This window comes from Mus pahari, chromosome 1 (assembly GCF_900095145.1).
Source record: "Mus pahari chromosome 1, PAHARI_EIJ_v1.1, whole genome shotgun sequence".
NCBI lineage: Eukaryota > Metazoa > Chordata > Mammalia > Rodentia > Muridae > Mus > Mus pahari.
The window spans coordinates 53,164,827-53,180,554 of NC_034590.1; the positions used below are offsets into that span (position 1 = coordinate 53,164,827).

A 15,728-nucleotide genomic window follows, 5' to 3' on the forward strand; every position below is an offset into this window, starting at 1 on the left:
TTACCTTGATCCCATTGAAACTGCTGCCAATAGTTCGGGGTATAAAGTGTTTATACTGCTCTCTACTTACCAAGGCTGGTAGATGTATGTCACCTCCCAGTTTAATAGTCTTTACTTTTCATACAAAACCACCAAGTCTGCTGGGTCTGAGCAAACTGGTGGGTACCTGGTTTGTTTTTGCTTTTAAAGGTCTCAAGACCCATTGATCTAGTCACTTTCCTTGGTTAAGTGTCCCCCCCACACACAACTTTTCAGAGCAAAGGAATAAAAGTCACTCATTGAAACCCCTGGGGGGGGGGGAAAAGGAAGGCTAAAATGGCAACAGCAACTAACAGGAAAAGCCAGCAGGCTGCCAGACGCCGACAATTCTGGAGGCTCTGTTATGGGTGAGCACAGGCTCTCTCCTCCGAGCCTGCTTTCTAGACAGCCGACAGACAGCAGATGCTGACAAGCCCAGAACCCCATGTGAGGAGAAAAGGGCATGTTTCCTGTTCCAGCCTGCATGGCCGCCCCCCACCCCCACCTGCTCCCAGGCCCACTAACCAAGCCACAGACAGGAGGCTTCAAACCTGACCACTCCAAAGCTGTCAGAGGAAACCCATCACTGCTGCTTAAGCACATGAGACTAATTGGGGATGGATGGATAATGCCACTCCCTCTTTGAGGGACCATGATGGCGAGAGGCCCCGCCTCTCCTTCTGGAAAACTATGTCACCCTGCCCCAAGCAGTGAACAGGCACAGACAGGCATGCCGTGAGCTCCTGAACTCTAAGTCTGTAAAGGATTTTTGCTTATATTCAAACAGACATAAACTAAAAGGGAAATTTCAGGGGAAAAGAAAAGCTTTAAAGTAACAAGAAAGAAGAATGGGGCCAGAGACGGTTTAGCTTTGAGAGCACTTAGTGACCTTGCAGACTGCCGGGTTTTGGTTCCCAGCAGCCACAAGGGAGTTCACAACTCCAGTTCTGGGTGTTCTGGTGCCCTCTTCTGGCCTCTTCAGGTACTGCATGCATATGGTGTCTCAGATACAGTTTCAGGAAATGCTCATTTAAAATGTTTTATAAGTTGAGCATGGTGGCTCATGCCATAATCTCAGCACTCGAGAAGCTGAGGCAGGAGGATCACTCAGAGTTGAAAGCCACCAAGCATGGACTATAGTGCAAAAAGCAAAAACAACCCCCCAGAAAACAACAACGACAAAAACCTAAACAAACAAAACCTATACATTACCAGCTGATACAGGACAGAGCAGAATGAGCCCCGAGAACTGGGTCGTGTCAAGTAAACAAAACTGAGCTCGGGGCAGAAGGCAAACAGTAGATGAATGTGGAAGGTTATTCAGCCCCGGTAAGTGGGTGCAAACAGAAGTAAGCTTTTATCAACCCACGGCTGGAAGCCTAGGAGAGTCATTCTCTAAACTTGGAAGACATGAAAGAAAGTCACAGAAGTGACAGGTTTGACGATGGAACAATTCAAAGCTTTTAAATATAAAACCAACCAACCAAACAACCAAACAACAACAACAACAAAATCAAAGACAAAAAAAAAAAAATCCCCACTCACTCAGAAGGGACACGGCAGCCAGGGAGAGGACAACACACAAAGGACCATTACTGTTTGACAGAGTTCATACAAGATGAAAAGGAAAATATAAAAATGCCAATAAATAAATGGTGAAATTCATGAGTAAAATACAGCAAATAAACAGCATATAACCAGAGCTGTTCAGCCTGGCTGGGAATTTCAAGCAAAAATAATGAGGAACCATTGCCTGCCTGTAAAATTAGCACACGCTAAACACAATCCTAAACTCTGGCGCTGGCAAGACCTTTCTGGTTTTGGTACAGCCCCACTGAGAAGCAATTTGGAAGTACATATTGTGAGTGACAAAAATATTCATACCTACTGACATAGTGATAGAGCTCCCGGGAAACCACAGAGAAAATAATTGAGGATATGAAAAAAGGGGCCTTCAATGCAGTGATCATAGTCCCAGCATTATCCACAGTAATAAAAACCTGGAAGTGATCCAAAGCCGGTGAGCAGGCCGGGAGAACGGGGGAGAAGAGGCAGGAGCAGAAGACCTGAAAAGTTATCATCCGGTGGAGACCTCTGGGTCTAAAGCTTTCTAATATTTCTCCCTTATTATATTAAAAAGCATATAAGCTTATTATATTAAAAAGCGTGTAAGTGTAGAAAAAATACTGTTTTAATTTTTTGCTATTATTGTGTCTGTCGGAGGATAGCGTGTGGCAGCTTCTCTCTGCACTTTGACATGGGTCTCGGGAATCAGGTGGACATGCGTGGGCAAGTGCCTTACCTGCTGAGCCATCTCAGTAGCCCCAGAAAAGGATGCTTTTAAAACCTACGGTCTTGTCACCTAGAGAGGAGCACTAACCAATAAAGTTCTGACATATTTCTATATGTATATATGCATTCATCACTTCTTTTAAATGAAACTGCAGATCTCATCTCATAGCCAATTCTGAAATTAATAATATGGCATTAATACTTCATGCATTTGTATGACCTTCTACTAAATTATCTTCAGTGCTGCACAATATTATCCTGAAGGACACACGAGGCTATTTAATCAATTTCCTTTCCTTTCTTTCTTTTTATTTTTTTTTAAATTTATTTATTTATTATGTGTAAGTACACTGTAACTGTCTTCAGACACACCAGAAGAGGGCATCAGATCTCCTTATGGATGGTTGTGAGCCACCAAGTGGTTGCTGGGATTTGAACTCAGGACCTTTGGAAGAGCTGTCAGTGCTCTTAACAGCTGAGCCATCTCTCCAGCCCTTCTTTTCATTTTTTAAATATGGGGTCTCACTATATAGCCTTGATTAACCTGGAACTCACAGAGGTCTGTCTGCCTCTGCCTCCCAAGTGCTGGGATTAAAGGCGTGCATCACCACATCCGTTAACCAGATTCCTATGTTTCTTTGTTTGCTTCTTACACTGACCCGGCAAGAATATCCCCATAGTAGCTACACCATGCCAGCAATGTTTCCTTACAGTTTCCTAGGTGAAACTTAGCAATAGAAGAACATTTAAAACAGGGTTTTCTGAAATATATTGCCAAGTAACTGGCTTTTTATTTTTTTTTATTTTTAAATTTTGAGGTCATTTTTCTAAAGTTTCTAAAGTTACAATCATTTTAATCAAAATTGTCATCATTTATGAAAAACAAGACTGCTTGACCTTTTGTGTGGCTATTTGAGGGTGGGGTGGCTCTTGAAGATCTGAACCCTATCGCTTAGCTATTAAAACCTGAGTGTTTTCTTTCTCACTGGCTTACGGTAATCTCACTGTTACCTGGAATGGTTCATCGTGGCAACCTACTTTATTCTGTATTTTGTTTGTGTTGGAGTGAAAGGCTAGGCACCCAGGGCTTGCAAGAGAGCCAAAGAAGATGTCTGTCCCTGGGTTGTTTTTCCTTCAGAGAAGTGCTGGTGCCACCCTCTGCCTCCTGCTTTCTTCCAAGGATGCGGCTTGAGAAGAAAGACAAAAAAAAAAAAAAAAAAAAGGAAAAACAAACAAAAAGAAAAGGCACCAGTCTCTCAGAGCCAACAGTGTGGAAGCAGGGGATCTCAGGCACTGTTCTGTTGCTGCGAGGAAGCACCGAGACCCAGGGAAGCATTACCTTGGTCCTCCGTCACAGCATGTCCCGAATCTGGCCACTTTGTGACGCTCTCACTGCTGTCCTGGTCCAGGCCACTGTCACCTCTGACCTGGGTTTGTACTATCAGTCCCTAATGGGTCACATTTCCACTCTTGCCTCCACTACCGTCTCTTATCAATACAGCAGCTATAGCTAAGGCTAGTGATGTACACCTGCAATCCTAGCACTCAGAGGTCAAAGGCAAGAGGATGACAGATTTGAGGACAGCTTGGGCTATCTATGGTCTATGGAGACCACTCGTGCTGACTCAGTCTCTCTCTCTCTCTCTCTCTCTCTCTCTCTCTCTCTCACACACACACACACACACACACACACACACACACACGCACAGACCCCTCTGTTTTAGTCACTGTCATATTGCTGTGAAGAGACACCCTGACCAAGGCAACACTTAAAGAAGAAAGTATTTAGTTGGGAGCTTGCTTGCAGCTGTGGAGGGTTAGTTTTGCTGCCCTCGTGGCGGGAAGCACATGGCATGCATGGAGCTGGAGCAGTAGCTGTGAGTCAGGACCTGATCTATAGGCAGAGAGCTGTGTTGAGCCTGGTGTGGGCTTTTGAAACCTCCAAGCCCACCCCCAGTGACACACTTCCTCTAACAGGGCCACACCCCCTGATCTTTCTAGTTCTCCTCAAACAGTGCCCCCCTGTGATGACTCAGCATTCAGATACGCGAGCTGAGCATGTGAGGGCTGTTCTTACCCAAATCACCACACAGTGCCGGCCAAAGAACTTTGCACAGTAAGATTAATAGCATCCCTTTAAGCACCGTGGTCATACTGGGTGTTACTTGCGGTCACACGCACTCTAACTGAAACATATCAAGAGAGTGCCTAACGGATGCAGGTAGAAAACTGGAGGATGGCCTGTGGCAGCTTCTCTCTGCACTTTGACATGGGTCTCGGGGATCAAACGCAGGAGGACATGCGTGGGCAAGCGCCTTACCTGCTGAGCCATCTCAGTACCCCAGAAAAGGATGCTTTTACACTGCACTAGGTGACTGGAGTGACAGGATAGAGGCGCTGCTCTTATGACCACAGTGAATAAATAAGGGAACGTGAGGGCCGTGCGGGTTATGGGTTATTATTTATTATTTACTTATTGCAGGTGTACACACAGACCATGACAGGCATGTAGGGTCAGAGGACACCTCGCGGGAGCTCTCTCCTTACGCCATCTGGGTACCTAGGCTTGACCTTAGAGGCAGATGTCTTCATTGACTGAGCCACCTCACGGGCCCCTGTCCTAGCTTCATTTTTGTTGCTGAGGTTAAAATACTCTGACAGAAAAACAGCTTACAGGAGAAAAGGCTTACTTTAGCTCACAGTTTCATGCTATTGTGGGGAAGTCACAGAGTCAGGAGCTAAGAGTTGATTCCACAGTCAAGAGCAAAGAGAAGCCAATGTGTGCTCGCTTGCTTGTGCTCAGCTCAACTGCCTCATTCTCACACCGTATCAGGGATCCCCTGCCTAGGGAATGGTACCGCCCACAGTGGATTGGGTCTCCTTGTATTAATTAACAAAGACAATTCCCTACAGAGATACCCACTGGCCAACCCGAGGTAGACAACTCCTCATTGGGACCCTTTCTCAGGTGGTTCTACAAGTGTCAAGTTGACAGTTAAGATAAGTACCACACCCCAGATTGAATTGTGGAAGGTGAAAGCAAAGGCAGATGGGGTTGAGCTGCATCCACCACGGGGCAGTGGAGATTCTATTCTGGGCCATTCCCTTAATTAAAGAACCTGTTTCCTCTGTCTGTGGTGAGTAAGGGAGCAAACTCAGAACAGTAGGAATGTGAGGGCAGATGCCAGAACCATGAACTTTAATGACCGCCTCTATCGCCCTTCTACCTGGTTCTCCCTCTGCTAGGTTCCTTCCAGAACCTCATCTTACCAGAGCATGCCCGTTTCTTTCCACCATCCCTCAGGCGGCTGAGGAACTGTGTCTTTTCTAGTGGGCGGACACACAGATCCCCATTCAATTCCAGGAATATATAACTTTTATTATTTTTGGAAAGCCTGTCTAAGGAGCAGAATGACTCTGTGCCATACTTCCTGGGCTGTTGTTCTGGAGTGGTCCTTCTAATGAAAGCTGCGAAGAACAAGGTATCTATTTTCCTTCTGGGGGTTGGAGAGAGAAGTACATAGGAAGTGTTCTTAAGTGAAAATGTCCACACTTGTGTTTCTCTCTCCAACCCACAATGTCTGATTACCGATCCTGCTGTAGGGCTGTGGGGTGGCTGCACTGAGAAAACACCCAGTCACAGCTGCCCTTCAGCGCATGAGCGCGCACGAGCTTAGGAACCTTCAGGCCCGGTTCCCTCTGTGCTAGCTAATTGCCCCTTGTTGAGGCTGCTAGCCTCAGTTCATGGCAATTTATCAGTGTGTGGTTAATCGCTCCCTTCAAAGAAAAAGGAAAAGCTGATTGAAGTATTTTTGGATAGAGGACATACTTGAGAGCGCGTCTCAGAAATCTCTGTGATGATGGCAGGTCACAGTCACAGAGCAGAGACGTCAGAGGTGTCAGAGACTGGGGACTCGGGAAGAAGGGACACTCCTCCTTAATAACAGGACATTTTCTTCATCTGGGAGAAACTGGAAGTAGCTCAGATCAAGGTCTTTTCAGGTCCCAAGGCAGGAACATTCACAGTTTGTTCTAGTTTCTCTTTGGAGTTGTCCTTTGATTCTCTTCCGTGGAAGCGTCTCCTTCACCCGTCCTCACTACCTTCCTTTCTCTACAGAATGAAAGGATTGTACCAGGAAGCTGAGTGCTTCTCTCAAACTACCCTGGGCTCCTGGGAACGTCTGGGCCTGGACAGAGGCAGAAGCATGAGCCGAGCTGGGTCCAGACATGACCGGATGCTTACCCAGCAGCCTGAGCCTACAGGGCCATCTCTGCAGGCTAAAGAATGAATGCCTGAGTGCTGGGTAAGACAGGAATCTCCAGTCTCCTCTCCCTACCCCACAGCTCATGGGGCTGGAAACCACACACTCCCCTGCTCCACTGCAGACGCGGTGCATGCTGGTCCTCTCTGCCACCGTGGCTCTGCATCTGCCCCCCTTCCCCACTTCAGAAGAGGTTGCCGCCATCTCCCCATCCCCCATCATCTCAGGGGCTTTCGCTCTCTCACACATCTGACAAAGTTCTGCCATTTTAAAAATATTCTTAAAAATTCTCTATCTCTTCTTCAGATCTTCCTCAGTTCTACCCTGAACTGAATCTGACTTGCTTCCAGGAAAATAAAATAAAATAAAATAAAATATGCCTATCTGCAATGCAAATCTGGTTACTTTACTTCTGGGTTAAAATTCTTCTAAGGTCACAAGGTAAAGTTCAGAAATCCCGGCATGCTCCACAAGACCCTCCAAAAGCTGGCTTCTAGCAGTCACACCAAATCAGGGAAGACTTGGCGAGTCTGTAGCTCCCCTCTCTAGCACACAGCGTGGGGACAGTGCTGGAGCTGGGACTGCTGCTTCCTGACACCTGGACACTTGCCTTGGAACACCCGACAGACCCAAGCATACAATAAAAGTGGCCATCCACACTAGACCCGGGAAAATCGTCAAGGCCAGAGGTGTATGGGAAGGGAAGAAACAATCAGTGACAAAAGACATTTGGGAGCGAACAATGTTGCTGGTCACAAGTTGAACCACTCCCTGAAACATAGTCTTATTCCACATGAATGCCCCCCCCCCCGAAATTCCTCTCTTCAGAGGACAAGTCTTTCCAAGCCATGAAGCAGGAAGGGCTCTGTGGGACCCCAACACAACCTCCTTACAACCAAAAGACCTATGGATGAACTGGCCACGGTGCCAGAAGGAAAGGTGTCACATGGTCTACACGAGACACTGCTGCTCTCCACAGTCACCCTGACATCTGACCCCACAGAGTGCCCAGTTATTAATGGTACAGCAATGGGCATCACAGAGCAGAATGAACAGCTAGCTCCTTGGAGAAGTTGGTCACACGGGGCCCTTTCTCCACAGACATAGTAGAACTTCACTGCGGATTGTGCTTCTAAGATGGCCATGCGTCTGCCAGCCCCCCACCCCTCTCACACCTCGATCTAGAGCAGGGCTGCCCAACCTTTTTAATGTTGAGACCCCCTTTGTATAGTTCCTCATGTTGTGGTGACCCCTCCCAACCATAAAATGTTCTTCATTGCCACTTCATAACTATGATTTTTGCTACTGTTATGAATTGTAAACATCTGATGTACAGATGACCCAGTGAAAGGGTCATTCACCCCCAGGGGGGTTGTGAGCCACAGGTGAGAATTACTGGTCCAGTGTCTTATTTACATCACACTGCGGAAGACCTAGGAAGTCCACGGAGACCATAGCCACTCTGCAAATGTGGAGAAGCTGATGGCCAGAGGAGCCTCAGGTCCCGGAAGGCTTCATCAAGCTGTACAGCAGACTGGCTGAGCTCTGATGTGCTTCTTCCTCCCCTTCCCCCCTTTCCCCCCTCCCCCCCCCACTTCCAGAGTCACAGTACACTAATGTAGTATAGTGGGTAGTGGGACTGGGGTTAGGAGAGGAGTACTCTCATGATAGCCAATAGCCTGGTAACTTGCTCTTTTTCCTGCTGTGACCAGATACAGGGAGAACAAACTTAAGGGTGGGAGGGGTTATAGCTTAATAAGGGGTGTGGTTCACTACGGTTGGGTGGGAGGTTAAAAACTGGCCAGACCAAGAGTGGACAGGAAGTGAGGCTAAGCTATTAAACGTCAAGTCTGGTTCCTATAGAGCCACCTCCTCCATCAAGGCCCCGCATCCTGGAGATCCTATAACCTTCCCAAACAGCATCACCAGGACCAAAACCATGAGCCTCTGGGGGACATTTCAGTCTAACTATACCTGACCCCAGCACTTCCACTTCTTGTCCTGTGTTTCTGGACTCTGTAGTGGCCAGACAACGGACTTGCACAGAGGTACCACGGGCAGACAATAGATGCTCAGAGAGCCACCAGGGCCAGCTGAATGTCTCGGGCTTGATGAAGTTTCTTAACTCTACAGACTGCTCAGTATTCATTGAGTCTGCTAGTTCAGAAAGGGCTCTCCCTCACCCACAGCAGCCCAGCACACCACCGCCACTGAGGGCGGCTACTGTAGGGGAGAGGCGTCCAACCATCCCCATCCGACTACAGGAACACATACCTTCGTGAGCTGCAGCTCCGAGGAGAAGCCCAAACCAAACACGGTGTTGGCTCTGCTGTCAGCCCACTGCCCGAACTTCTGTGACGTTTTGGTGAAAGTCATGTTCGGGGTGATAGTGCTGTTTATGATCACCTGCAGGAGACAGCCAGAGGGAGAGAGTGTTAACTTGGAACCAGAGCCTTTTAGTCCTCTCCAGACAAAGCCAGAGGCTACGGGGCGCTTCCTCGGTCTGCTGTGTTCCTCCCTGAGTTGTTCTGACCAGGGTAAACACTCAACCAGGAGAAAGAGCATTTTAGATAATTAACAGTGGAAGAGTCTAAAACAGGGTCTTTCACATTATCAAGAGGAAAATACTTTTCCCAAGAAAAGCATGGTCCCCAAAACGGATGTTTCATTACCCCAAACATACCAATCATAAAAGCATCCTTAAAGGCCAGCCCTCTGTGCATTCCCAGAGGACGCACCCCATAGCCCCCCACTTTTGAAGTCCCCGACACTCAGATATCCAGACAAACCAGTTAATACTTCCACCATCAGGTGGGCCTTTGCTTCCCAAGGAGAAGAAGACATTCCAATTTGGAGAGTAGGTAGAGGGTTAATTGACATAGATTAGTCATGCTGGTATAAACAGGGGGTCTGTGAGGAAGGGCCTCAAAAAGAAGAAAAGAGACCACAGACCCTAGGAAAAAAGATCATATAGAACATGTGTTTTCTAATTTTGTATTTCTGGTTAGCAGAATTGCTGCCATGAAATAAATGTTTTTAATACATGAATGAATGCATCATACACCAGATGACCTATGGGTCGATCACAAACACCCCAAGGGGTCCCTTGAATGTTAGTAGGTTAAAGTCTGACCAGTTTAGCACACATCTCCCAGCCTTGCCCCTAACAGGCTGTTCCAGAGTTAGTCACAATGCAATAATAAGAGAGACACTCTCATATTTCTTTAAAACTAGATAATTTTTAATTTCTTATAAAGTTTTTTTTTTATCTAATCTTATCTTTAAAGAAGGGGAAACTGAGGTTCAACAAAGTCAATTGACTCATTCAAGGTCATAAACCAGCAAGTGGTTAAAAGTGTGTGTGTCAGAACATGGTCAAGAGAAAGAGCCATGGGGAACTGTGAGAGGCTTCAGGAAAGCAGATAGAGAGCCTTATTTTACCTCAAGTGCATCTTACCCTAGGTGCATTTTACCTCAGGTACATTTTACCTCAGGTGCATTTTACCTCAGGTACATTTTACCTCAGGTGCATTTTACCTCAGGTACATTTTACCTCAGGTGCATTTTACCTCAGATGCATTTTACCTCAGGTACATTTTACCTCAGGTGCATTTTACCTCAGGTGCATTTTACCTCAGGTGCATTTTACCTCAGGTGCATTTTACCTCGGGTGCATTTTATCTCAGGTGCATTTTGTTCCCTGGTTTGTTTTTGGACATGATTTTTGTGCTTCAAGTGACAAACACTTGCATTCAATTTATATGACATGTTTATTCTTGTAGGATGTCAGAACATAGCTAATAGAACCCAATCTAGTCAGTGAATTCTGAATCTGGATCTAGCCTTCTGCCTTGTTTTTATGCTTTTCCACATATAATCTATAGTATGTACCAGGCAATTGTGTTTACGTTGGTCTGCCTTGAGAAAGGGCTGCTCTGTTAATATTTAGTATGTGCTCACTGATATGTTTTTACATGTCTTTCAGAACTCAGCCAACCTTCCTTGGATCATTGCTTTCTTTGCTGCATCCCTGTGTAAAAGCACAGTGAAGCTGGGGTAAGGCTGTCTGCAGAGTGAGACTGCAGCCTGTCATTCTCTCCGGTCCTCACTGAAGCTGAGGTAAGACTGTCTATAGCATTAGACTGTAGCCTGCCATTCTCTCAGGCCCTCAGATCCCAAGTTCAGCAGACAAGATCTGCACAGGCGACAAAGTGGACAGGTGTGTTTGATGAATGGATGACTGGATTGCTTACGAAGCAATGGCTAAGCTTCTCTGACCTATGAATTCATCAACTTTGGGGAAAAGTCTCGGTCTCGCCATTCTCTCCACAGATTGCTTCTGTGTCTTCTTCTCTCCTTGTCTCTCTTTCCACAACTTCAGCTCTACACATGCTAGGTCTTTCGAGTGTGTCTAATGTGGTTTACACTGATAACCACCAGCCTCCTTGTTCTTGGTTCTCTCTGGTTTAATCTGGGCATTTTAAAAAAGATCTGTTTATTTTAAACTACGTATGTGTTGGGGGAGATGGCTGCCGGTGAGTGTTGGTGCCTGTGGAGGTCAAGGGTGTTGGGTGCCCAAAGGTCGGAGATACAGGCGGTTGTGAGCCACCCAACGCGGGTGCTGGGACTGAAATCGAGTCCCGAGGAAGAACAAGCACTCCGTGTTCCCAACCACTAAGCTGTTTCTCCAGTGCCGAGCCTGGGCATTTAAAATCAATCCGTTTTCTTGTTCGCTGATCTTGGTGGCTGATGCAGTCTATCTGCTGTTAAACCTAGCCAGTCAGCACTGTGAATGGATGTGGGGTGTGGGAGGAGGGGCAGGGCCAGGGACAGGGACGGAGTGTCTGGACTAGTTAGTTGCATTGAGTGCATGATCCTCCTCCTTTAGCCTGGGAGTCACCACCATCCCCCTCCATTGAGTTGTTTTTAAAAATCTAGCATATTTGATATTTTAAAAATATGTTCTAGGACTAGGCATGGTGGAGTACACCTGTAATTCTAGCAATCGAAGGTAGAGGCAGATCTCTGTGAGTTTGAGGCCAGCCTCATTTACAGAGTGAGTTCCAGGCCAGCTAGGGTCTACTTAGTGAATCCTTGTCTCAGTCAGCCATCCATCCATCCATTCAATCAATCAATCAATCAATCAATCATCTTCTAAATCCCTGAGGGTATTTTCCCTTTGCCTGTCTTGTTCATTTCCCCTCTATTTCCTCAATATATTAATCCTATTTATTTTAAAGTCCTGGCTGCAAACACTAACATCCGGACCATCTCTGAATCTTTCAGTTTCTGGGTTCCCTTCCTGACTCTAAGCGAATGGTGCTGCCTTTCTGCAGGTCCAGACATTTTGTTTTCAATCTCATGCTGAAATATGCAACGATTCCATAAAATGTGACTCTCTGCCAGGGGAAGTTCCCCTTCTCCTCTGCTGGGCAAAGTAGGTAGACAAGAAATCCCATCTTCCCTGGGCTGCACTGGGTCCGCCTGGGTTTCAGCTCCAGGTAGGCTCAGCGTCCCTTGGTTCTCTCCTGGACTCAGGGCAGACCCTTCCAACCCACATATCTTTACAAATTGGCCAGCCTCATATCCTGGCTTCAGATTTGTGCATAGCTGAGCCTGGCCTTAAACGCCTAATGCCCCTGCCTCTACCTCCCACGCGCTGTAGACACGTGCCACTGGGGCTGTAGACACGTGCCACCACCCAACCAGCAGTGGTGAGGGGAACTTGGCCATGTGTTTGCAGTTACTCAAGTCTCCCTTCCTGTCACATAAGCCACGCCATCATTGGGATCTCCTCTGGTTTCTCCCCAGTAGTAACCTGTCTGCAGGGCCCAGCTCAGTGCACAGCCTTAAGCTGCCCCTAGCCAGTAAGTGGCCAGGCGACAGGGTGTATAGGAGTCCAGAGTCCACTCCGTACTATCTCGGAGACTTTGGTGTTTTTGTTGTGTTGTAGATTCTTGGCAGGGGCTCTGTTTCTGTATACTGTAAATTAAGAAGATGCCCTGGGTTGGGGAGGGGAGAGTCAGCCATGTCGAAGCTCCTCCATGTTAGTTTCAGCTCTATCTCTTTGGCCACTGCTAAGGGCTTTGCTGATTCCCCTTCCCCAGCAGCATCTCTGCCAGAGCCAAGCCCCAACCTTCAGCCTGTATCCAGAATTGGCAAATGTTTACAGGAGAGAGTTCACCATCTTGGCTCCGAGTGGTCCCATCTCTCTGGCCCTCATCGTGGTAGACTTCTCTGATGCCCCTAGTTCATACTCATGGGACTAAAGATACAGCTCTTGGGTACAGTGCTTGCTCCACATGTTCAAGGTCCTAGGTTCAAGCCCCCGAATTGCCCCAAAGTCCTATTTTTTTTTTCTACTTGTTTTCAGAGAGCACACTGGCCCACTAGAAGCTACAAACCTCACTTCGAGCAGCATGCTGAAGCAACACAGATTCAGACACACACTTCACTGCGTGCTTGGGCATTATTCTACAGTGTTTACGGGAAACACGCAGTCTCTCACAAGGTCGCTGCTCACGTCGATTGAGCAAAGCTGGGCTCATGCACGCCAGTCGAGCCCACTGGTATGGCTTTAAGCTCAGCTGCTCTCTAAGTCCTGTGACAGTCCGTGTATTCACTCAGAGCAGGGAGTCCAGACCACTTAGCACCTGCTCATCCGTTCTCTCCTCCATCCTCAGCATGCAATGGAAAGAGAGCAAGGAGCTGTCAGACCACAGCCCATAGGCCAGACTCATCCCATCTCCTTACTCTTCAGTCCCCCAAGAGAAGGGCCCAGTTACTCAGCCAGAACCAAGCTTGCCCCGGTCTCCTGGGTCCCGTGTCTTTGTCTCCAGTTCCAGGACATTCGTCTCTCCCATACAATTGCACTCTGTACCCACGTCCACCCCACCACCACCACCACCACCACACGGGAAACAGGAGGCCCATTTGTCCTTGGGACACAAGGTGCTGACCTTGCAGAACTCACGAGGATTTTGCAGAGGTAGCTGCAGCGTGCTCCTCGTCCCTCACTAAAAGGTCCGCTCTGTAGTCACCACTCCCTGTCATCAGCATGGAAGCCAGGGCCCTTATCTACAAACTGGACGTCAGCCAGGAGGGAGAGCAGTGAAAGCCGCATTTGCCATACTGCCCTTGTCATTCCTCACACTGGCTGGCTCCTTGCAGGCTCTACATGCCCTGGCTCGTTCCTAACTGACTCGCCCAAGGCTCTGAGACATCCTAGATCAAGAAGGAAGGAAGGGGAGGAAAGAAAAGAAATGGTGGCAGAGAAGGCCACCAGTTAGCATCACAGCGTCCTTTTTCCTTGCCCTAACTACCTGAGGTACTTGTACTGAGCAACATCACTGGCAATGGAGTAAGCCACGTCTATGTTCACCAGACAGCTGCCAGCTGCCTGCCCCCTGGAAACCCAGAGCATCGACCTTCAAGAGCATCAAAAGTGACAACCCCAGCGGTCATGCTGTCAAAATGTCCCCAGCCTTGGAATCTTCTTCCTTTTCTTTCCACTAACATGGAAGCAGCCCCTGTGCTACACCTGGCTTGTCCACTAAGACTGAGTCCTTCAGACAAGCTGGGCACCAACAAGTAAGGCCTGCTCCTTCCCTGTCTGCCCCTCTCAGGCTCTGTCTGTCCCTTCCAGCCAACTGCATTTTGCATCTGGAAGGCTTACATAGCTCTTGAAGACTCTAAATTAGCATTGGCTCTCACCTTTCTCAGGCATAAAGGAAGGAAAGAAAGAAAGTGAACACATATACAAAGACCCTTTTAAAACAGTGTTTCTGTTTTTTGAAAAAGTGTCTTGCTGTAGCCCAGGCTGACTTCGAACTTGAGATCTTCTTGACTTAGCCACCTAAGTGTTGGACTGGAGGCATGCACCTGCAGAGCCAGCTGGAAAGACTGTTTAATCTGCTGTGGGTGTGCAACAGTAACATGCCCTGTGCAGCTGGGTGGGCAGGAGGGACAGCCTGAGGTTCAGGATAAGGAGACAGGAACCTACGGGGCTGAGGACAGCTTAGCTCTGGGCAAGAGAATGCTCTGCTCCTGCGAGGCTAGAGAGAATGAGACTGATGGGCAGACCAATCAGCTCAGGTTTGCTGCAGTATGAAAATGGCCTTATGGGGTTGGAGAGATGGCTCAGTGGTTAAGAGCACCGACTGCTCTTCCAAAGGTCCTGAGTTCAAATCCCACCAACCACATGGTGGCTCACAACTATCCATAATGAGATCTGACGTCCTCTTCTGGTGCATCTGAAGACAGCTACAGTGTACTTAGATAGAATAATAAATAAATCTTAAAAAAAAAGAAAAAGGGAAATGGCCTTATATAGTGGCTATCACTATTATATGGTCACCACATACAAGATGCCATCAAAGGTTTGGGTAGGAGCATGGAGCAATGGAGCTGCCATAGATCAGCAAAACTATTTAATAATAATAATAATAATAATAATAATATGGTCAGAGTGGTAGTGGCAATCTCCTTTAACCATAGCACTCAGAAGTCAGAAGCAAGTAGATTTCTAGGAATTCAAGGCCAGCCTGGTCTACAACCTGAGTTTCAGGACAGTCAGGGTGACACAGATAGACCCTGTCTCAAAACAAAATTTGACTTCTCAACATTTACTAATCCTGAGCACGAGCCTTTGCAACAACACATAAGAGTGTGGGAAATGTTGCTCTCAGCAGTGGTGTTAGGAACAGCAGTGTCCACCATCAGCAGAATGTATAATAAACTGAAGCACACTCATAATAAAAAGCTAGCTGGCAGGAAAATTAACCAAGGCTGCAGGCATTAACATTGATGTATCACAAAACTTAGTATTAATATTTTAAAGGATAGCATCAGAGATATGGGATTCTATTTGTATAAAAGTCAAAACCAGATAAAATAAATAACATACTAGTTAAGGCAGGGGTCAACATACTATAATCCTTAGACTAAAACCAACAGGTAGCCTGTGTTTTTAAATCAAGTTTTACTGAACTAAACATCTACATAGAGTCTACGGGTCTATGAACATTTTCTTGTCACAAAGGAAAACAGAAGAGACCATAAAATAAACCACTTGCTGGCTTGTGAAGACGTCTGCAACCTCTGGTTTAGGGACACACACACTCTCTCTCTCTCTCTCTGTCTCTCTCTTTCTCTCTC

The 15,728-nt window shown here is 47.1% G+C and overlaps 1 protein-coding gene across 2 annotated transcripts in view; it reads right to left on the reverse strand.

The window, feature by feature from the left end:
* Homer2 (homer scaffold protein 2) overlaps positions 1–15,728 on the reverse strand; it is a 98,382-nt gene that overhangs the window by 17,923 nt on the left and 64,731 nt on the right. For both annotated transcript variants that reach the window (XM_029540310.1, XM_021199278.2), the window contains exon 3: positions 8,847–8,978. In XM_029540310.1, the coding sequence (XP_029396170.1) occupies positions 8,847–8,978 (132 nt within the window). The remainder of the gene's footprint in view (positions 1–8,846; positions 8,979–15,728) is intronic.